Source organism: Talpa europaea, assembly GCF_964194135.1.
Source record: "Talpa europaea genome assembly, chromosome: 14".
In the NCBI taxonomy this organism is placed as follows: Eukaryota; Metazoa; Chordata; class Mammalia; order Eulipotyphla; family Talpidae; genus Talpa; species Talpa europaea.
The window spans coordinates 74,650,257-74,673,630 of record NC_140082.1 but is presented as its reverse complement, the minus strand read 5'-3'; the positions used below and the strand labels follow the sequence as shown (position 1 = coordinate 74,673,630).

General features: G+C 36.0%; 1 protein-coding gene and 1 pseudogene across 2 annotated transcripts in view; one reads left to right on the top strand and one right to left on the bottom strand.

The window, feature by feature from the left end:
* Window positions 1-3,539, top strand: part of LOC311184222 (patched domain-containing protein 3-like) — a 40,936-nt pseudogene extending 37,397 nt beyond the window's left edge. Inside the window, exons 5-6 of the transcript in view lie at window positions 582-637; window positions 3,528-3,539. The product of the transcript in view is annotated as a patched domain-containing protein 3-like (transcript). The remainder of the gene's footprint in view (window positions 1-581; window positions 638-3,527) is intronic.
* A 400-nt stretch (window positions 3,540-3,939) lies between these two features.
* The window catches only part of ANKRD26 (ankyrin repeat domain containing 26), a gene marked incomplete at both ends in the record, with an annotated part of 93,859 nt that continues 74,424 nt past the window's right edge, over window positions 3,940-23,374 (bottom strand). Inside the window, 7 exons of the mRNA XM_084254062.1 lie at window positions 3,940-4,070; window positions 10,543-10,588; window positions 16,740-16,974; window positions 18,018-18,235; window positions 18,803-19,093; window positions 21,621-21,750; window positions 22,749-22,861. Of these exons, the coding sequence (XP_084110188.1) occupies window positions 3,940-4,070; window positions 10,543-10,588; window positions 16,740-16,974; window positions 18,018-18,235; window positions 18,803-19,093; window positions 21,621-21,750; window positions 22,749-22,861 (1,164 nt within the window). The remainder of the gene's footprint in view (window positions 4,071-10,542; window positions 10,589-16,739; window positions 16,975-18,017; window positions 18,236-18,802; window positions 19,094-21,620; window positions 21,751-22,748; window positions 22,862-23,374) is intronic.

Below are 23,374 nucleotides of genomic sequence, written 5' to 3'. Positions count from 1 at the left end.
AGTCAGGCTTCCTACCTGATAGCTTGTTAGAGCTGAGTGAGAGCCCATGTTTCCATAGCTCTGCCAGAATATGCATGCAGCTGGCTGTCCCAGAATAGGGTAGAAAATGTCAATTGGAGTTTATAATAAACCAGACTGGATTCTTTCAAAGTTAAAGCTGATTCAGTTTACATAGTGGGGAAAAAAGCTGCTCATGGAGCCTGTTTTTCCCAAGAAAAGTACAGTCATCATGGCATTACAACTGGTTTGAGCTTTCAGAAAGAACCTTTAGAAATCAGGAAATCTGTGATGTATGTAAGTGAACTCAGCAAGATGCTGTTGCGCTCAGCACCTGGCACGAAGCACTTCCTCACACAGGACATGCCTATCTCCACAGTGCGAGCCACCTCCTGGGAGCTCCCAGCACACGCACAGCCCCTGGTGAGATGAAAGCTAATGAGAGTCAAGAATAAAGTCAACACCACATAGAAAGTTTTCTTCATCAGCACAACCATGTGACCACCCATCAGGATGAATGAGCAGCCCCACTTTGAGTACAAAGAGTTTTGTACTAAGATTTCTGTCAAATGCCCTAATTTCAGGCTTCAGCACCACAAGTGCATACAGCGAATTAAGGGAGATCCAGTCAAATCTCTTGGTAAAGAGAGAGAGGGAAAGAAGAAGGCAGAAAGAATAGAGAGGCGGGGCCGGGTGTCGGGGGAGAGGGAGAAACATACAGAGATTGACTTTCCATCTGGAAGTTAACCCACCCACCCTAGAGTTCGCCCATGGAAATGAATGGCTCCAAGAAGCAGAATGCTGGAGAAACAATGGGTCAAGCATGCAGTTACCTCCACGAGCCTCTCCTCCTAAGTTGAAGATCTCGATACTTATGTCTAGTCTTTGCCGATAGTTATTAGACTCTGCATTTTCACTGCATTTATTTAGTACAATATATCATCGCGTCAGGAACATTGGCTTTGTGCCATGTCATAGCCCTGATATTTCCCTGGGAAGATGTATGGACATGATTTATCACCTACGGACCTTTCAGGGATACCCACTTTTTTTCTGTTGCAGTTTAGTTGTAATTATTGGAGGGTGCAGGGCCTCCCCGGTGGCGCAGCGGTTGGGCGCTGGGTTGCGAAGCTGCCCGCAGCCTCTGCGGCGCCAGTTTGATCCCCGGCTGCTCCCCAGCCACCGAAGGAGGGTCCTGCATGGCGCGCAGACCTCTCCTGCCGCCCGCTGCTCCCCTCAGCAGTGTACTTCGGTCCTTCTGCCTGCTCTGCTCCCCGCTCTGGCTCTGGTGAGTTCTCTCGCCCTCCCGCGCTTCTGACTGTGCCCAGTGCTTGTATAAATAAATAAAAATAAATCTTTAAAAAAAAATTATTGGAGGGTGCAAGCCTGGCTTCTTCTTTCTGCCGCCACCTTGCTGGACTTCTACTCACAAATCCCTATTTACTGCAGTGATCGTGGTTTTATAGTTTGAGTCCATACTTAAGGGTAGATTCTAACCAAACCTGCCTAATCCTTGTAATCTTGAAAAAGTTAAAAACAGAAATGTGCTAAACTTTGAAAAATAGGAAATTGATGCCATCTTGTGGTTATGAAGTAAAAATTTTTCTTTTTTATTAAAGAATCATTGTCAAAATCAGACTACCTTAAACAATTTCCCCGTGTTCCTGAACACTCAAATGTCACTTTCTCTTTGAGAATATTGCTAATGTGTAGATACGTTTTTCCTTGACAATCAGACTTGTTATTTCAACCAGGTAGTGCCAGTTTCCTGAAAAAAATCATTTTTTATGATTATACTTGATTTTTTTTTTTTAATCAGGCAGATCATAATTCTGAATGCTGGGGTAATGTATTCATGGAAAAAGATTCTAAAACATTTTCCAGGCATTAACATGATAATCAACAAATGTCTTTGAGAGATGGTCCAAAGCACTGGAAACAGCAGTGACTTGATTTTTGGGTCTTTGAAAGTGTAGATTGACTTCCAGAAAGCATAGGGTTATAGGAAGGTTGCTGTTCTTCCAAGGAACTTATTGATCACAGAAATAAGACTGATCAATTCTTATTGATCAAGAAATAGCATGATCCAAGATGTCATACCAATCCCCACATTTTATAAACTAGACTGGAGGAAAATGCCAAGAACTGCCTGATAAGTATTCTTAGTATGAATGCAAAATGGTAACAAGGATTGGTGCCGTCCTTCCTCTGCATTGTATAGTGTGGGCAGGTCAATTCCTGATATTAAAGGGCTTTAATATCCCCACAAGTAATCATGTTTCAGTGACATGCACTTAAACTAGCAGATAGGGCCTCTTAGTCTAACTTGATGTGGTATTTTTAGTTAAGCTTAGTAATGTACTTAATATTTACTGGGAATTATATACATAAATATGCATGTATAAATGAATTTGTACTACTTATTAACAGGAAGGATGAAAATACAAGAGAACTTGAAGGATAAATGTGGAGTTGGCCACAGCAAGGTGAAAAGGAAAAAGAGAAAAAATGAGTTGAGGAGGGGAGAGATAAAGACCAAGAAGGTATTACATAAGCACAGGCTAAGCATTACCTGTGCATCTTGTCCATTAAAACACATGTGCTGAGGGCCTCCCCGGTGGCGCAGCAGTTTAGCGCTGGGTTGCGAAGCTGCCCGCAGCTTCTGCAGCGCCAGTTGGATCCCCGGCCACCAGGCGAGGGTCCCACATGGTGCACAGACCTCTCCTGCTACCCACTGCTCCCCTCAACAGTGTACTTTGTCAGTCTGCCTGCTCTGCTCTCCCCTCTGGCTCTGCTGAATTCTCTCACCCTCCCGAGCTTCTGACTGTACCCAGTGCTTGTATAAATAAATAAAAACAAAACAAACTGAAAAAAAAAAATGTGCTGAGTGGGGTGAAAAAATAATCACAAAAGCCAGTATTTGCTGCATACTCAACACACGCTGGGTAGAATGCTATGATCTGATTGTACAGTATTTCATTTAATCCTCTTCGAAAAGAGAAAAAAAAATAGGTGAATTTCCAACACTTTAGAATCAGATCTTTAGATGGGGATTTTTCATAGATTTTTTCCCCCCTTCAACTATAGATATCTAGATTACACTTTTTAATCTGTGCGGCATTCTTTCTCAGCAATACCTTGCATGATGCCCATTCATCGACTAAAGATGTATGCCAGGCATTTATTTATTTTTTTGAGAGGCTGAAACATTAAGAAACAAAATGCTGTGTAGACACAGATTCTTGATGTCACTCTTAAAAGTGAGTTGTCAACTAAGAAAAAAAATAACTGAAATCAGGATTATATCTTCTCTGCTGAAGCTAGAAACAGGACTAATCTTATACTCCAAACCTTGCAGCAAATTAAATGCAGGAATGGAAAAGTGACTTACTTTCTAGAGATGAGCATGCAAAAATAACAGCAGTGGTGGGAGGAACCTCGAAGACCTTACTTAACTGTAGGCAGTTCAAGGGCCGGAAAATACCTTGTTTTGTGCTAAGATTGTGAAATTATGTGGTTTTTTTCCATAGGTCATGGATTAAACATGATGCTAGTTAAGTGTCAATGAACTATTTTTACTCTTTGAATATGAAATGTAAAAATCTCCAGGGTGATGGTGGCAGTGGTGCCTCCTACGTCCTCATGTGGTGAGATATTAGGTCAGGTAGGAACTCTTGAACTTTCTGCCATCACCTGTTTAACCTCTTAGTGCATTTCATAACCTCCCAGTGCAGGTAACTCAACTTATGTGACCTGACATAATTAATAATCAATAAAATATGAACTAGACACACACACATAGAAATACTATACACATTCTCATGACACAAAAATATTTTAATATTCCTTTTGATTTAATGTTAATATTCCTTTAATAAAATGTAAGAAACAATTACAGTGTTATGTAAACAGCCCAGGGGAAAATTTTTCATTATTTAGCATTCAGATCATATAATTTTTCTTCAAAATCTGTACATATTCTTGTGATGTTTTCCAAAGCAAATCTTGATTTGATTCATCAGTAGATCCTAGAGGAGAAGCTCTATAGGATACAGACTCAAATTCAGCAGCAGCTAGAAAAAAAAAAAAGCCCAAAGAATTATATTTTTTTAGTATTTTATTTTATATAATTTTTACATCATTTTTCATTTTTGCACAATGTATGCATTTTCATTTGGGTTATATTCCCCATACAATTGCACCCCCCCTTATTTTGACCCTAGTCCTTCCTCTCCCCGCCCTTCCCCCTACTTCCCCCTGACCCTGTAGTGTGTCTCTGGTTTATAGTTGCTTGTTGATTTTGATTTTTACTTTGTATTGATTAGTCTTTTTCCTGGTCCCTTATTTAGGTTTTCTAAATTCCTGCTATGAATGAGACCATCCGGTGCTTTTTTTTTTTTTCTTTCTGGCTTATTTCGCTGAGCATGATCCCTTCCTGCTCCATCCTTGTTGCTGCAAATTACATGAGTTTATCTTTTTTGATTACGAGTAATATTCCATTGTGTATGTGTACCACATCTTCTTGATCCAGTCATCCATTTTTGGGCATTTGGGTTGTTTCCAAAGCTTAGCTATTGTAAATAGTGCTGCTATAAACATAGGGATGCAGGTGCCCTTTGGAATTAATGTTTCTGTGTCATTTGGAGAAATACCTAGGAGTGGAATTGCTGGATCATATGGAAGCTCTCCCTTTAGTAGGTCAAGAAATCTCCACACAGCTCTCCATAGTGGTTAGACCAGTTTGCACACCCAGCAATGCAGGAGAGCTCCTTTTTCTCCACAACCTCGCCAACATTTGTTGTTGCTAGTTTTTTTAATATGTGCCATTCTCACTGGTGTAAGATGGTATCTCATGGTAGCTTTGATTTGCATTTCCCTGATTACAAGTAATGTTGAACATTTTTTCATATGCCTGTTGGCCATTTGCATTTCTTCTTCAGAGACGTTTCTTTTTAGCTCTCCTGCCCATTTTTGACTGGATTATTTTCCTTTGTTTGTGTTGAGTCTCATCAGCTCTTTGCAGATTTTTGTGATCAGTCCTTTATCATTAGTGTTGTGTGCAAAAATGTTCTCCCAGTCGGTGGGGTTTCTCTTTGTTTTTGTTATTGTCTCTTTTGCTGTGCAGAAGCTCTTTAATTTGATGTAGTCCCAGCTGTTTATCTTTTGCCTTCACTATCACTGCTTTGGGTGATGTGTCTGTAAAGATGTCTTTGAGGTGCATATCATGTAGTGTTTCGCCTATATTTCCTTCTATGTATTTTATAGTTTCAGGTCTTATGTCTAGTTCTTTAACCCATTTTGAGTTGGTTTTTGTGCATGGTGTGAGGAAGCGGTCAAGCTTCATTCTCTTGCATGTAGCGACCCAGTTTTACCAGCACCATTTATTGAACAAACTTTCTTTGCTCCAGTGTATATTCTTTGCTCTTTTGTCCAAGATTAGTTGACCATAAATCTGTGGGTTTATTTCTGGATTTTCTATTTGGTTCCATTGGTCCATGTGTCTGTTCTTGTTATGATACCATGCAGTTTTGATGCTTATGGCTTTGTAGTAAAGTTTGAAGTCTGGGCGTCTGATACCTCCATTCCCTTCTTTTTTTTTCAGGAGAGCTTTGGCTATTTGGGGTTTTTGGTAATTCAGTATGAACTTCATCAAAAATTGTCTTATTTCTTTGAAGAATGTCATTGAAATTTTTATTGGAATAGCACTGAATTTGTAAATTGCTTTTGGTAGGATGGCCTTTTTAATAATGCTATTTCTTCGAATCCATGAGTAGGGATGTCTTTCCATTTCTTTGTGTCTTCTTCTATTTCTTTTAACAGTGTTTTATAGTTTTCTTTGTATAGGTCCTTCACCTCTTTTGTTAGGTTTATTCCCAAGTATTTGATTTTTTTGTCAATAATAAAAGGGATGGTTATTTTTTTTTGACTTCTTCAGATTTATTGTTTGTCTATAGGAAGGCTACTGATTTTGTGTGTTGATTTTGTATCCTGCCACTTTACTAAACTGATTAGTTTAATTAGTTTTTCTGTGGAGTTTTTGGGGTTCTCTGTGTATATTATCATATCATCTGCAAATAGTGATAGTTTAACTTCTTCTTTTCCTATTTGGATTCCTTGTATGTCTTTCTCTTGTCTTATTGTTCTGCTTAGGACTTCCAGTATTATACTGAAAAGCAGTGGTGAGAGTGGACATTCTTGTCTTGTTCCAGATCTTAATGGAAATGCTTTCAGCTTTTCGCCATTGAGAATGATACCGGCTATGGGTTGTCATATATGGCCTTTATGATGTTGAGGTATGGTCCTTGTATCCCAAGAATTTCAAGGGCCTTTATCATAAATGGGTGTTGTACTTTGTTGAAAACTTTCTCAGCATCTATTGATATTATCATATGGTTTTTATATTTCTTTTTGCTGATGTGTTGGATAACACTGATTGATTTTCGGATGTTGAACCATCCCTGTGTCCCTGGAATAAATCCTACTTGGTCATGGTGAATTATCTTATGGATACATTGTTGGATTCTGATAGCTAAAATTTTATTGAGGATTTTTGCATCCATCTTCATTAGAGAGATAGGCCTGTAGTTTTCTTTTTTTGTGTTGTCCTTTGTTTGGTTTTGGTATTAGAGTAATGTTGGCTTCATAGAACATGTTTGGTGTTATACCTGCCCTCTCAATTTTTTGAAAGAGTTTGTGAAGGATAGGCACTAATTCGTTTCTGAATGTTTGGTAGAATTCATTTGTAAATCCATCAGGTCCTGGGCTTCTATTTTTGGGGAGGTTTTTGATTACTATTTCAATTTCGCTCTTTGTAATTGGTCTGTTTAGGTGTTCTATTTCTTCTTTATATAGCTTTGAGTGATTGTAGAGTTGTAGGAATTTGTCCATCTCTTCTAGATTGTTGAACATGTTTACATATAACTGTTCAAGTAGTTTCTGATTTTTCTTTTGATTTCTGCTCTGTCCTTTGTGATTTCTCATCTTTCATTTGTGATCATATTTATTTGTGCTTTCTCCTGTTTTTCCTTTGTGAGCCTGGCGAGGAGTTTGTCTATTTTATTTATTTTTTTGAAGAACCAGCTTTTGGTTTCATTGATCTTTTGGATTGTTTTTTTTTTTTTTTTTTTTTTTTAGTTTTGATTTCATTTATTTCTGCTTTGATTTTTATTATTTCTTTTCTTCTATTGGTTTTGGGTTTTTTTGTTGTCCTTTTTCTAGTTCTTTGAGCTTTGAGATTAGGTTGTTTCTTTGAGTTCTTTCTTGTTTCTTGATGTGAGTCTCTATTGCTATATAGTTTCCTCTAATCACTGCTTTTGCTATGTCCCATATGTTTAGGAAATTGGTGTCCTCCTTGTCATTCAACTCAAAGTATTTTTTAATTTCTTCTTTGATCTCCTCATTAGTCCAGTGGCCTTCCAGTAGTGTGGGTTTCAATCTCCATGAGGTAGGAGAGTCCCTTGCCTTTTTTTTTTTATGGTTTATTTCTAGTTTGATGCCTTCATGGTCAGAGAAGATGGTCGTATGATTTCAATCTTGGTGTATCTGTTGATGTTTGTCTTGTGTCCCAGTTTGTGATTGATCCTGGAGAATGATCTGCGTGCGCTTGAGAAAAATGTGTAATCAGATTTTTTTGGGGTTTAGTGTTCTATAGATGTCTGTTTTGCACATGAGCTCTAGATCCTTATTTAGAGCTTTCTTGTGCTTACTTATTTTCTGTCTCGTTGACCTATCCATTGTTGATAATGGTGAGCTGAAGTCTCCTACTACATATGTGTTTTCTCTGATGTCTGTTTTCAGAGATAATAATAGTTGTCTGATATATTTTGGTTCTCCTTCATTTGGTGAGTATATGTTAATGAGTGTTATTTCTTCTTGAAGAATTGTTCCCTTGATCATAATGTAGTGACTGTTGGGGTCTCTTACTTTTTTGAGTTTGAAATGTTTTATCTGATATAAGTAGAGCTGTTCCTGCCTTCTTTTTAGGTACATTTGCTTATAGGATTGTTTTCCATCCTTTAACTTTTGAGTCTATTTTTATCTTTTGTAGTTAAATGTTTTTCCTGGAGACAGCAAAAGTTTGGGTTTTGTTTCTTAATCCAGCCTGCGACTCTGTGTCTTTTAATTGAAGAGTTTAGTCCATTTACGTTTAAATATTGATATGTTGCATCTGTATTTGCCATTGTGTTTCCTCTGATTTTATTTATTTACTCTTTTAATAACTTTTTTTTGGCTTTGTTTCATTGTTATTCACCCCTCTGTTGGTTCTGGCTTTCGGACTCCTTGTAGTATTTTTTGGAGTGGGGGTTTAGTCATAATGAAATTCCAGAGTTTCTTTTGGGAAGGTCCTTATTCTTCCTCATAGAAGAAGGAAAGCTTTGCAGGATAGAGTATTCTTGGTTGGCATTTGTCTTGGAGTCTGTTCACTATGTCCCTCCACTCTCTCCTTGCCTGTAGAGTTTCTTCAGAGAAGTCTGATGTCAGTCTGATTGGTTTTCCTTTGTATGTTATCTGTTTCTTACCTCTTGTCAGCTTCATCATTTTTTCCTTGTCTTGGATTCTTTTGAGCTTTACTGTTTTGTGTCTTGCTGTATTTTTCCTTTCGTCGTGGAAGTTTGGTGTTCTTCTTCCTTCTTCATGTTTGGGAAGTTCTCTTCAATTATTTCCTTGAACATTTTCTCTGTTCCTAGGTCTCTCTCCTCTCCTTCTCTGATTCCTGTAACTCTTATATTTCCTTTCCTCATGGAGCCAGATAGTTCCCGAAGTCTTTCTTCAGTCTTTTTCATACCTCTCTTTCCTTATCTCTTTTCTCCTTTTCTCTTCTCTTTCCTTTTCTGTTTTGGTTCTTTTTATTTCTGTATCTTCGAGAGTGCTTAATTGGTCTTCCATTTCATCTATTCTGTTATCACTGCTTTTCCCATCATTTTTTAGCTCTTCCGTTAATCCTTTGATCTCCTGCATTTCCTTCATTTCTCTCTTTATGGACTCAATTTTATTCTTCTGAGTGTTATTTTCCTGAATGACTTCTGTCAGTTTTTTCATCACAACAATTTTAAATTCTCTTTCTGGAAGGCTCAGTAGTTCTTCCAAGTCACTGTCATTGCAATCTGGTGGGTGGTTTTCTTTTTGTGGTGTGTCTTTTTCCTGAGGAGTTGCTAGGCTGCATGTAGTTTTTCTTTTTCCTGCTGCCTTTTTTCTAATTTGTCCTATGCATTGGGACACTGTGTTGCTAGTACTGGCCGGCATCTTTTTGGTGTGCTCTTTCTGGGATTTCGGATACTGGCGGTCCAATGGAGTCAAATACTGTTATGCCAGAAGTCCAGTGAGGCAGTAGTACTTTGAGTATATTAATGGTTGCTGTCACAGAATATCTCCTCTTTCTGTGTTTGTTTAATTCCAAAGGTGTGTCTTGAAGCCTCACAGACTTCCCCGGAGGTGGGGCAGCTGGATTGCACCCTGGGCTCCAAATCACTGGATCCCCCTCTGGGCTCCAACTCCCTGCCAGGTGGGACCAGGCTTGTGGGTCCTTCAGCTCACCTCTGGCTGTGCAGGGAGCCTTCTCCCAGTTTCAAGCAGTCTTTATTGAAGGAAGGTCCTTGTTCTAAAATGGCAAGTCGGAGGTGCACTTTCCTGCACACTTGGTCTGCCCCAGCCTTGGATGCCCGTTCCCCCTCTGGGCTCATTCAAGAATTATATTCTTTAGCTAAAAGGCTTTGTAATTAAGTAACTTGGCATGACACATCCCACCCTCAGCAGACATACACTGTCAACTAGAAAAAGAAACAAACAGGCAATTGCCATGAATCCCATATACCAAGATAGGTGCAATACAGGGCACTACTGGAACACACAGAAGAGTCATTCCAGTTTTATGACAATATTATGGCTTTGATGGTGATACCTCACTGATACAAAGAGTATGCCAGATGAAGGGAAGATGCATATGCAAAGAGCTAGTATACGTGGTGTTATAAGTGGTCTAGTTCTGTCAGATGTTAAAGAGCAAAAGTATAAATAGCAGCAAGAGATAGGCTGTATAATTTGGCAAGAACCAAGGTGATGTAGCTGTGATTTTATTCTATGCTAAGGATTTTGAAAATTTTCCTGAGGGTCAAATGTAAAACAATGACAAAGTCAATGACTGGTGATTTAAATGTCACTTGTCAAGTGATAGTGTTTGGCCTTAATATCACTACCCTCTGGTAGTTCACAAGCTGATGAAGTTCATGCTTCCAGAGAAGAGTTTATATGCAGACCGACTTTTTAGGGGATGGCAAAGTGAAGGAAGAGGACAGTCAGATATTCAAAACTGAAAAATTCAAAACTGTTACTTTCAGAATTTTAAAAGCTATAGAACATGATGCATAAGTGTGGGTTAAGAATATTTCATATAATGAATTTTTACACTTTCACATTTTTATTCAATATGGATAAGAAAAAATATTTAGTTATTCACTATCCAAACAATGAAAAGGGTTGACTTAGTTCTTACAGTTTATTTGAGAAAGCAATGATATCTAAAGTAACTTATAAATTTCGGGTACATACCTTCTTCTAGTTCTCTAGTTATATTTTTTTCCAACTCCTGCTGCATCTGAAATAAGCCCAATATTATTTATAATGATTAAGGATCAAGAGACATTATTGTAGGAATGATATATAGCTTATGAAATGTGCGTTTTAAATAATATTTCTAGAGACAAAACTAGTGGGTTGCTTAAGTAGAAAAAATAATCCTATAAATAAAATAAATTCCTATTAATTTTAATTAATTTTAGAAACAGGACATAATTACACAATGCTATTTAGATTGATCTGATAGAAAGTATAATTAGTATTGGCCCACTGCATATATACTGTTGCACATTCTTTAATGGCAGACCAATTCTAAGCAAAAGTCAGTTTTATAGTGAAAGCATTATTTTGCAATTCTTTGAAAAACTACCCTTTGAAAAAATTCACTTTTTTTTTACTTTAATGGACTTTCCCTTAAAATGAACTTTCCATTCTCCACACTGAAAATATTAAAATCTTAAGGTCTGTTCTGTTTTTAATTTTTTCAGCACAGTCTTAAATATAAAAATAAAGCAGTACTGTCATCATGTCATGTGAAAGTCCTGGCAAAAAAAACCCAAAAACTATTTTGTTCTCTGGATTAGACGGAAACATTTCCTTATGCTTATGAATGCAAAGATTTAAGAAAATGTGTTTGAAAAAAGGAAAAATATAGGCTAGTGTCAGCTTTCAAACATAGCTTCACTTTCATGACTTTCTAGAATTAGAAACAAGAAAAAAAATATATAACTCCCTTTAATTGTAACTTTGTCTCCTCTAGCAATTAGGGTTAATTTTTTTTTTTATAGAGGCATGTTTTATTTATTTGTTTGTTTGTTTATACATGCACTGGGTACAGTCAGAAGCGCGGGAGGGTGAGAGAATTCACCAGAGCCAGAGCGGGGAGCAGAGCCGGCAGAAGGACCGATGTACACCGCCGAGGGGAGCAGCGGGCGGCAGGAGAGGTCTGCGCGCCATGTGGGACCCTCCTCTGGTGGCCGGGGAGCAGCCAGGGATGGAACCGGCGCCGCAGAGGCCGCGGGCAGCTTCGCAACCCAGCGCTCAACCGCTGCGCCACCAGGGAGGCCCAATTAGGGTTAATTTTTGACACATTGACTAATCATAATCCTATTAGCTATGGAATCATGAAATATAAGGGGATATCTTGAACTATACTACAAACGACCCTAAGCTGTCTAGGGTGTTATTAAAATCATTCACATATAAGGGTTTCTTATCAAAATCTATGATATATAAAAAATAGACTCATAATTATTTAAGACAGGGTCTACAATAGTGACCCTGAACATAAAACCACTGTGATAATACAGAAAACATGATATCCAGTGCTTTTACAAACTTTGTGTAGACAGATTTTTTTTTTTTGCCTAGACATATTTTCCAATATTTAGAGACAATCTTTCATAACATTTTTGTGACAAAAGCATTATGAAATGAATAATGTGACATCATCACTAGATAAATCTTATTGGATTAAGAATTGATATGAGATGGCAGAAGTCTTTTTAAAAGAATTTTATATTACCATTAAAACATTAGGAACTACCAATGTAGTAGTATTATTTACAATCATCAAAAAAATTAAATATTGGAGAAATCACAAAAGACTCAGAAATCAAAAGAATAATCAGAGATTACTATGAACACTTATATGCAAACAAATTCAATAACCTAGAAGAGATGGACAAATTCCTAGCATGATATAATCATCCAAAATTAGACAAAGAAATAGAACAACTAAACAAACCAATTATAAGCAGCGAAATTGAGGCAGTAATCAAAGCACTCCCCAAAAACAAAAGCCCAGGTCCAGACGGCTTCACAAATGAATTCTACCAAACGTTCAACAGTGAATTAGTGCCTATCCTACACAAACGCTTTCAAAAAATTGAAAAAGAAGGAATACTAACAAATACGTTCTACAAAGCCAATATTACACTAATACTAAAACCAAACAAAGACAGCACAAAAAAAAGAAAATTACAGGCCCATCTCCCTAATCAACACTGATGCAAAAATCCTCAACAAAATCCTTGCCAACAGAATCTAACAATGCATCAAAGAGAGAGTACACCATGATCAAGTGGGATTCATCCCAGGGGCATAAGGATGGTTCAACATACGAAAATCAGTGTAATACAACACAACAACAAAAAGAAAAATAAAAACTGTATGATCATATCAAAAGATGATGAGAAAGCATTCGGCAAAGTCCAACATCCATTTATTATGAAGGCCCTTGAAGTTCTCAGGATAGAAGGAACATACCTTAACATGATAAAAGCCATATACGATAAACCCACTCCAACATTATTCTCAATGGCGAAAAGCTGAAGGCCTTTCCTCTAAGATCAGGGATAAGACAAGGATGTCCTCTCTTACCACTGCTCTTCAATATAATACTGGAGGTCCTAGCCAGGGCAATAAGACAAGAGAAAGACATACAAGCAATCCAAATAGGCAAGGAAGAAGTCAAACTATCACTATTTGCAGAAAATATGATAATATACATAGAGAACCCTAAAAACTCCTCAGAAAAACTACTCAAAATAATCAACCAGTTCAGTGAAGTATCAGGATACAAAATCAACAAGCAAAAATCAGTAGCCTTCCTATACACAATCAATCAATTGGAAGAAGAAGAAATCAAGGTAACCATCCCTTTTATAATTGAAACAAAAAAATCAAATACTTGGGAATACACCTAACAAAAGAGCTGAAAGACCTGTACAAAGAAAATTATAAAACACTGTTAAAAGAAGTTGAAGACGACACAAAGAAATGGAAAGACATCCCCTGCTCATGGACTGGAAGAATCAACATTATTAAAATGGCCATCCTCCCAAAAGCAATATACAGATTCAATGCTATTCCAATAAAAATCTCAATGACATTCTTCAAAGAAATAGAACAAATACTGATGAAATTCATATGCAACCACAAAAAACCACGAATAGCCAAAGCCCTACTGATGAAAACAAAGGAGAAAGGAGGTGTCACACTTCCAAACTTCAAGCAATACTACAAAGCCATAATAATTAAAACAGTTTGGTATTGGAACAAAAACAGACACATAGACCAATGGAACCGAATAGAGAGCCCAGAAATAAAACCACACTTATATGGACAACTAATCTTTGACAAAGGAGCAGACTATGCAGTGGAACGCGGACAGTTTGCTCAATAAATGGTGCTGGGAAAACTGGACCACCACATGCAAAAAAAAATGAAACTAGACCACCACCTTTCACCATGCATAAAAAATCAACTCAAAATGGAGAAAAGAACTGGACATGAGAACTGAAACCATAAAATATCTAGAAGAAAATAAGGTAAAACACTACAAGACATACATCTCAGAAACTCCTTTAAATACTCATCACCCAAAGCAGTGATAGTGAAGGCAAAGATAAACACCTGGGATTACATCAAACTGAAATCTTCTACACAGCAAAAGAGACATTAACCAAAACAGAGAGACACCCCACTGATTGGGAAAAAATCTTTGCACTCCATCCAACTGATAAGGGACTGATCACAATGATATACCAAGAACTCACACGGCTCAACAAACACAAAATAAACAATCCAGTCAAGAAATGGGCAGAAGAACTCAAAAGACATTTCTCAATGAGGAAATGCAAATGGCCAACAGACATGAAAAAAATGTTTAACATCCCTTATAATCAGGGAAATGCAAATCAAAACCACACTGAGATACCACCTTACACCAGTAAGAATGGCACATATCAAAAAAACAAGCAAACAACTAATGTTGGCGAGGATGTGGTGAAAAAGGAACTCTTCTGCATTGATGGTAGGAGTGCAAACTGGTCCAATCATTGTGGAAAGCTGTCTGGAGGTTCCTCCGTCTACTGAAAATGGAGCTACCGGGCCTCCCCAGTGGCGCAGTGGTTGAGCGCTGGGTTGTGAAGCTGCCCGCAGCCTCTGCAGCACCGGCTCAATCCCCAGCCACTGAGCAAGGGTCCCACATGGCGCACAGACCTCTCCTGACGCTCGCTGCTCCCCTCAGCAGTGTACTGCCTGCTCTGCTCTGCTCCTCGCTCTGGCTCTGGCGAATTCTCTCACCCTCCCATTCTTCTGACTGTACCCAGTGCTTGTATAAATAAATAAAATAAAATCTTAAAAAAAAAAAAGAAAAAAAGGATAAAAAAAATTAAAAAAAAAAATGGAGCTACCATACAACCCAGCAATTCCACTACTAGGGATCTACCCAAAGGACACAAAAACATCGTTTCAAAAGAATACCTGTACACCTATGTTTATTGCAGCACTATTTACAATAGGTAAAACCTGGAAACAACCCAAAGGCCCCAAAATAGGTAACTGGATCAAGAAGATGTGGTATCGATACACAATGGAATATTATTCAGCAATCAAAAAAGATAAACTCATGCCATTCGCAGCAACGTGGATGGAGCTAGAAGGAATTATGCTCAGTGAAGTAAGCCAGAAGGAAAAAGAAAAATATTGGATGGTTTCACTTATAACGGGAATATAGAGGAATCAGGTAAGACATCAGTGTAAAAAAAATAATAATACAAAACACAACAGAGCAAAACTAGACAATTATAAACCAGAGACATACTGCAGGAGGAGGGAGAGGGGTGTGAGGGAGGGAGGGAGGAGCACAGGGGACTGTGGTGATGGTGCACAGGTGCCTTTGGGAAGGAAATTCTATGGGTACTCAACCTGAGGGGATGGGGAGAAGAAATATTGTTTAAAAATAAAATAAAATAGTGATTAATTAAAAATTAAATACTGAGGAATTAGCTAAGAAGGTAAAGGATTTATATAATGAAAATATAATGAAAATGTTTTAATTTTGTATCAGACTCAACAACTTAAAGAATATTTGACATTTATTATTTTTTTCTTTATCCAATAGTTCAATATCACAACTTTAAATTAATTGTACCCTATTTGGTTGCAATGCTGTCTAAGAGCCTTAATTTTGCCATTTTATGATTCATTATGACATGAAACCAAAAAGAAAAAATATAAGGTTGGGCCTCCCCAGTGGTGCAGCAGTTGAGTGCTGGGTTGCGAAACTGCCCACAGCCTCTGCAGCGCCAGTACGATCCCCGGCCGCCGGGTGAGGGTCCCACATGGCGCGTAGACCTCTCCTGCTGCCCGCTGCTCCCCTCAGGAGTGTACTTCGTCATTCTGCCTGTTCTACTCTCCGCTCTGGCTCTGGTGAATTCTGTCACCCTCCTGTGCCTCTGACTGTGCTCGTATAAATAAATAAATAAATAAATAAATATTAAAAAAAAATATATACAAGGTTCAGAACTCATTAAACAAAGGCCTATACTACGGATAAGTTTATCTGCATTAAGAAGATCAGGAAAACATCATAAAAACTATAAGCATTGATTGAAATGGATATTTTAAAAACAATGAAAACTAGTTGCTATTCAAAGATGGCATATCATTGTCATCTTAGTTATTCAGGGAATTGCCAGATAAAGAAACATAAATGAACTTCATTTTAAACATTCAGGTATTTGCTCAATTCAACTATTTGAAAAATGTTCTACAATTGTTCAGAAAGACATTTTATATCAATTGAGATAAAAATGTCATAACAGCAATTAAGGATGCACTCTCACGTAAGAAAATGACAAAACATTTAACTCAAAAACAAACTAATTTTTTTTGCAATTAATTTGCAGGTTTATTTAATTTATGAAAGGGATTAATCTTGGATTCCTTTAAATAACAAGCATCAACATTTGTCAGGGGTGGAGGGTAGGGGGTGGGATGGGAAGGGTATGGCACAGGTATAGGAAAACTTTTAAATTGCTTTGAACCACAGTGAAAATGAAATCAATTAGACAGTATGTCAAAGCATTTCAAAGTATACCTCTGGTTTTTAGACATAACTATTTCATTTCTAAAATCTAATTAAATACAGCTTTTCAGGAAAATTTAAATGTGTCAGTTAAATTACATTTATTGAATAAGATTAGAGATGGATATTTTTGAAAATGTGACGTAAAATTGCAAAATTTCTGTCTCCTTTATTAGCACTACTGATGTTTACTTACTGTGTATAAATCAAATACATTATTCAGAATTTCACCAAATTAAAAATGAGTATTGTATTGAAATCTGAAAGCCAGGGATAAAAAGATACTACAACTAACCTTGGTCAAGAAAGTCTCCATGCTGTTACTTGAAGGCCGCTGGTTTGAGGTAGAAAGAGAAATCACTAAGTTTTCTCTTGGACTAAGATGTTTATTGAACACTAAACTATTACTAAGATCTCCCACACAATGTGGATCCAGGCCTGGTCTCACAGTAAGAGAGCTGAGTAAAGATTTGTTCTGCTGTTTCTCCGCAAAAAGTTTAGTACTGATCTCTGCTAACCTCTCGTTAGTCCTGTGAAGATTGCAAAAGACAATTAGTATTTCATTGTTCTTTGATTCATAAATAACTTGCATTTTTTAAGAAAAATGGTGCCATAAAAGTAAATGGAATTTCCCATTCAACAGTGTTTTAACCATCAGCATGTGCTGCAGCATACCTACTGTTTACAATCACAGCTTTAAAATTGTTCTAAAGAAGTACATATGTTTCCAGGACGACTCCTATAACTCAAAATAGGGAGGGCTGTGAGTGATGGAGATGGCTTGGGAGGTAGCACCTGCTCTCTTCCCGAAAACTCCTTGAAGATGCCATTAGATATAATTAGTAAATCAGTTCAGAGATAAAAAAAAAAAATCCCTCAATAATATTTTCAAGCATTTGCTTGCACCACTCTTGTTCATTTCATTCATCCCCACAGAGAAATTAAGCATTTGGCACTGAGGAATAAATTTAGAACACAATTTAGAACAATCTCTAGGGGAGAAATACATAGGTTGGTGGATGATGAAAAAGAACTAAACAGCTCCAGAGGCTATGAGCTCATAACATGGTTACCAAGGTGTAGGTGGTGAGATCTACCCTTTCTATAACCCATAGATCCCCCCACGGCTTTTGTGAATTATACTACCCTTCAGGCCTAAGATAACTTTCCCCTATTTTACATGTATGCCTTTACATAGAGCAGAAAAATTATAAAGGATAGTTTGTCTTATGGCATCTTCTAGTGATAACAACAAAGATCACAATCAAGAAAGTTAATTTACCAAGTGCCAAAATGCTCTTATTATTTGGACATCTGGTTTAAGTTATAATCTTCTACATGATAAACTCATTACTATTCCTCTTTAGGGAAATTCTGATAAGTAATTTTACATTATCGTTCTCTAAATTATGAAGTTTCAAAAATATTTAGCTCAAATGCTAACAGATCAGGTCAACTATGTGGTATTCACTTCCTACTTATCTCATGAATCTTGAATCTATAATTTAATCTATGCTATGGAGGCAAACCTAAGAGCTAAATTAATTTTCCACTATTTTATGTTTTGACTTACCTGTTTAGTTGATTTGCTAATGATTTTCTGACCTTTAATTCTTCTAGGTAGAGTTGCTTGTATTTTTCCAATTCTATTTTATTAGAATCTTCTTGAGAGATTTTCATTTTGGAGAGTTCAGATTCCAGATCTTTAATTCTGAGGTCCATCTGACTTCTTATTGAAGCATTATGATTCTCCCTTAACTGTTCTAAGTTTTCTTGAGATGCTGCTTGTGCCTAAAACAAATCAAAGAACACATTTTAAAAATAATTATAATCTGAATAATTATATTTGTTTCCTTAAGTTTTGAGTCAATGATTTAGAAAATAATTTCACATATAAATAAAAAGCTTAAGTTTAAAATATTTATCATCAATGAATGACAACCAAATTAAATAGAAATTATAAAGAGTAGTTAAATTGTTCTTATATTAATTCTCATATAACAGATAACTCAAAGACTAATACAATCAATTTAAATTTTTTTGACTGAATAATATAACTTGAGAATAATAATATGGTGCTTTTTTTCCTTTTCTTCCTAAGATTCTTGTTTTATACTAACTGGTCTCAAAATAATACAATGATTCTCTTACGAGAATAATGCTGAGAGATCAAGATTCCAATGCTGGGAAACAGAAATACCCAAAAGGGAGAAACAAAGCTACCTTCCTTCTAGAAATCTACAAAAGAAATGACTGTAATGGCTATAACAGAAGTAGAGAGAACGCATACAGTGTACATATCCAAAATGTAATATGCAGTGAAATGAAATTAAAGCATGTCACAGATCAACAAATTACCTGTATAAATAGATTAACTTCTTTTAATTTTTCCACTATATCCTGCCTTGCTCTTTCTTCAATCTCTCGTTTATACTGTTCCACTTGATAGTGTTCTACCATATTCATTTCCATATGACTTTTGAGGTTCACTACTTGTTGTTCCAACTTCTTTTTGTTCCTCTCTAGTTTTTCACATTTCTTTTGCATTGCTTTCATAGATGATAACTCCTGTTGAAGAACTTGATTTTTTGCATCCACATGTAGATAGTTTGAAGATGCATTTTCTAGTTTTGCAGTAAGATCATCAATCTGCATGATTAAAATAAAAACTTTGGTAGTGAAGGAAGCCGAATGAAAACAGTCTGATTCAAAACCAGTATCAAATTTTGAAATAAATTCAGTTGCAATAGAATGTTATCTAGATTAAAGTAGAATCTTAGAGCAGTACAAGTGGTAACTCAGAAAATCAAGAACAAAGTTAAAACCACTAAGAGTGACAAAAATATATTTACTGTCATTGTCTTTGTTGTGACATTTGCAATTGATTTTATACACTTTCCTATGATTGCTTTATCTTCCTTTCACAAAATAATTTTAAGTCATCTCTCAGTAGACAGTCTCTGGCCTCTTATCCCACTTTAACATCCCATAATTATACTGAATTCTTTAGGCCTGAGTCAATAAATGCCCCCAAAATAAAACTTTGAAAATAAGACTCTACAAATTTTATTCCTTTGTCACTTGCACAAAATAAGGGACCATGCTAAATAATAAAAACAAAAAACTTGATGGAATTTCAATGATACTGAGTTGGGAAGAGCTGCTTTCCTTTACATACAGTAATTATTGTTGATACAATAGTTCTTTGGTAAGAAAAGGTGAGAGTAAATGGTGGTTCTTACACATGTCTACAGACTGACATTTCTCCCATGACTTTCCTTCACTTTAATATGGGTTATTCTTAGTAACTAGCTACCAAGCAAGTAACATAAATGCTGTGTTCTGTAACTGCCAGGTTAGAAAATGTGAAACAGCTTCCACCTGACTTTTTCTGTCCTGAGAAGCTTGCTGAAGCTTGCTGTCACTTTGTGAAAAATGCTTTCAGCTGAGATTATCCAGGCCAACGTCCCAGCTAAAAGCTAGCTGAGTCGGCCAGACGTGTGTGAACAAATCTTTAAATACTAATTCTAGGCACCAGTCTCAAGGCATTGCAGTGAGGTCAAGCAGAGACCCATGTCTAAACTGTACATTCAATAACAAAATAAACACAAAGAAAATAAATCTTACACCAACAGGTTTTGAGGCGGTTTATTATGCAGGAATAAATAACTGGCACCATTATTGATAATAAAAATGGGGTCTAGCCAAGAATATACAATCTTTTCACTAGATGGTGTTGGGAAAACTGAACAACTACAAGCAAAAGAAAGAAATTGGACCTCTATTTTATTCCATACACAGTTCATTCATTGCCACAGGTCTTGGGTATGACTTTTTTTTAACTTGACACTAAAGCAAAAGTAACAAAAGCAAAAGTCAAAATTGGGACTAAATAGCTTCTGCATAGTGAAGGAATCCATAAATAAATCAAAAAGTTAATCTAACAAATGGTAGAAAAAAATTGAAAGTTGTATATCCAAAAAAAGGTGAATATTCAAAGTACATAACAAACTTGCCCAACTCAATAGCAAAAGTAAAAGACAGAGGATCTGACTAGACATTTTTCCAAAGAAGACATACAGATGGGCAATAGGTACATGAAAGAATGCTCAGCATCACTAATTATTAGGGAAGTGAAATCAAAAGCACAGTAAGCTATCAAGAAGACAAGAAGTATCAGGTGTTATACAGCATGCAGAGTAAAGGGAACCCTTGTCCACTGCTGGTGGGATCTAAATTGGAGGCATCTCAAAATATTTTAAAAAATTTAAAAAATGATGTAGTAATACTACTTCTGGGTATTTATCTGAAGGAAATGAAAAAACTAACCTTAAACAATTAATGTACTGCCCATGCCAGTGCAACATATTTACAAAAGCCAAGGCATGGAAGCAACCTAAGAGTCCATCAATGGATAATGGATTAAGTAGATGAAATGCATATATGCAACAGAGTAGCATTCAGTCACAAAAAAGAAAGAAATCTTGCCAACTGCAGCAACTTGCTTGGCCCTTGAAGGCATTAAACAAAAGTGAAATGTTAGACAAAGAAAGACAAGTACTATATCTTACTTATATGTGGAATCTAAAAAAAAAATTTGAACTCATAGACACAGAGAAAACATTGTGAGAGTCCACTGACGGCAGATGTCTGAAATAAGCAAATCGATAGAGAGAGCAGAGTAGTAGTTCCAAGGGCTTCTGGGGAGAGAGATGAGGAAACTGGCTGAGGGTGATGGGTAATAAGTATAAGGTTTGTTTTTAGGGGGGTGAAATGTTCTAAAAATTAATTGTGTTGATGACTATACAACTCTTTGCGTATACTAAGTCACTGAATCATACACTTTGAGTGACCTGCAATGAAAGCCATTACAACAAACAAACAAACAAACAAACAAACAAACCCAAAAACCCAACTTGGTGCTAGTGCTTTGGGTCCTGTGATGTGTGCTGCCTGGATTCAGATCACCAGCCAAAGCTTGAGACCTAAGAAAGTCTACAGTAGGCCTTTTTTGTAGAGAAATAACATAGGAAAAAAAAAAAAAACACAATATTTTCAGCAGTATCAAGTCTATATAAGTAAGAGGAAAATCTTTATTTTGCTGCTCCAAGAATTGAATGACTTATATTTCCCCAAATTAAGTGATTTGGGGGTATCAACACTAATTACACATTACCTTATTTTTTAGCATATTAATCTGACTATCCATTTCAGTTTGATTGGTTTTCAAATCTCCATGGAAACTAAACTCCCCATTTTCATATTCATTTAACTTCCTTTTTGACATTTTTAGGAGTTTCTTAAATCTGTGGGAATATACAGAATGATAAATCAACTTCTTAAAAGTAAATATTTAACAGATGTTGCTTCTATATATAAAGTAAACAAATCTATCAATTGTGATCCTCTCATTTGTCTCCATTTACCACTGTTTGAAAGCATACTATCTAAATTATACTCTTGTAAAAAACATAAAGACAAATTTTATGACATTTATGGCAGATAAAAAGTTAATGTGGTAACTATATAGACTTATAAATTATTCATATCCATATTTAGTATGTCAATATAAAACTTAACCTACTATTAAATATTAGCTATAACACAGACATCAGTATCCAAGAAGAAGAAATCATGTTTACAGATGAATGTTTTTAAGAGACACAGAATACATTTTGGTAAAATGTACTGACATCAATCTATAAGAAGAGTACATTCAATAGAAAGAGAAAATCTTTCAAGCCTGAGTAGAGGAAAAAGAAGCAGAGCTTTAGAAGAAAGGCAAACAGCAGCAATACATGACTCCCCAAAACTGATTTAAGAAGAGATGAGCGATCTTGCTAGCAAAATGTCAACAAATGAAAGTCATGCATAAATTTTTGTATAATGATACATATTATAACTAACAAAAGTAGAAAGAATACATAAGCCAAGTCAAGGTAATTATGAATGTTAAGCAATGACACAGAGTTCTTAGATATCTAGTAATGTGAATGTTGAAACGAAGAATGTAATTGAAACACGAGAGACTCTCAGAGAGAACAGAGCTTGCAGAAATAAAAACTCAAGGTAGAAGATGAAGAATGTAGTTGATGTTTTAAGCAAAAGGCATTGTCACTATTGTTTAAAAAATCATTAAAGAATTAATCTAATATTTAATGCATTCAGATTGTGTTCTAAGTTTCTGAAGTAATTTTTTAAAAGGGTTTCTTTAATAATAAAAATACAAACATAAAATGAATTTGTATTTATGTTTTAATAGTCAAATTAAGTCAATTAATGGTCGAAATATCAAAAACCATACCCAGTAATCTCTTTTTCCAGTTCACTGTTTTTCTTCATTTCTTGATCCAAACTATGTTCCAGAGATTGCTTTAATTCCATATATTTCTTTAATTGTTCTTTTTCATCCTCAGGCTTTGAAAAAAGTTTTAAAAGAGAATTCTTTTTGAAAATCTAGAAACTCACTCTTCTTTAAAAAAATTTCTTGACAGTTCATGAGTAATATGTGTTTAGATAGGTTTGTAAAATGTCATTTATAAACCTGATGGCAGCAAAGACAGATTTCAAAAACATGACTTTTCTTGAAACAAGTTGATTTGACATGTTCATTATTACTCTTCCTAGAATTTAAACTGCCAAATTTATTTGCTGAAAAGAAGTTTTCGCACATAAAATACCAAGTGCTAATGAATTTTTAAAAAAGAATTTTTAAAAAAGAATTTAGTTACTGAAGATGCCCTAGAGACATTTTCATCAATAGTTCAATATATTTCAGGTTTTGTTAAATTACATTCCTTCTGAGATAATCTTTGGAAAATTCCCATGTAGTCCCACTACATTTATGATGATCAAATGACTTTAGGATGAGTCAAAGACTCATTTTCTACAAGAATACTTCTATAGGATTCAAGATCTCATTTCCTGTTA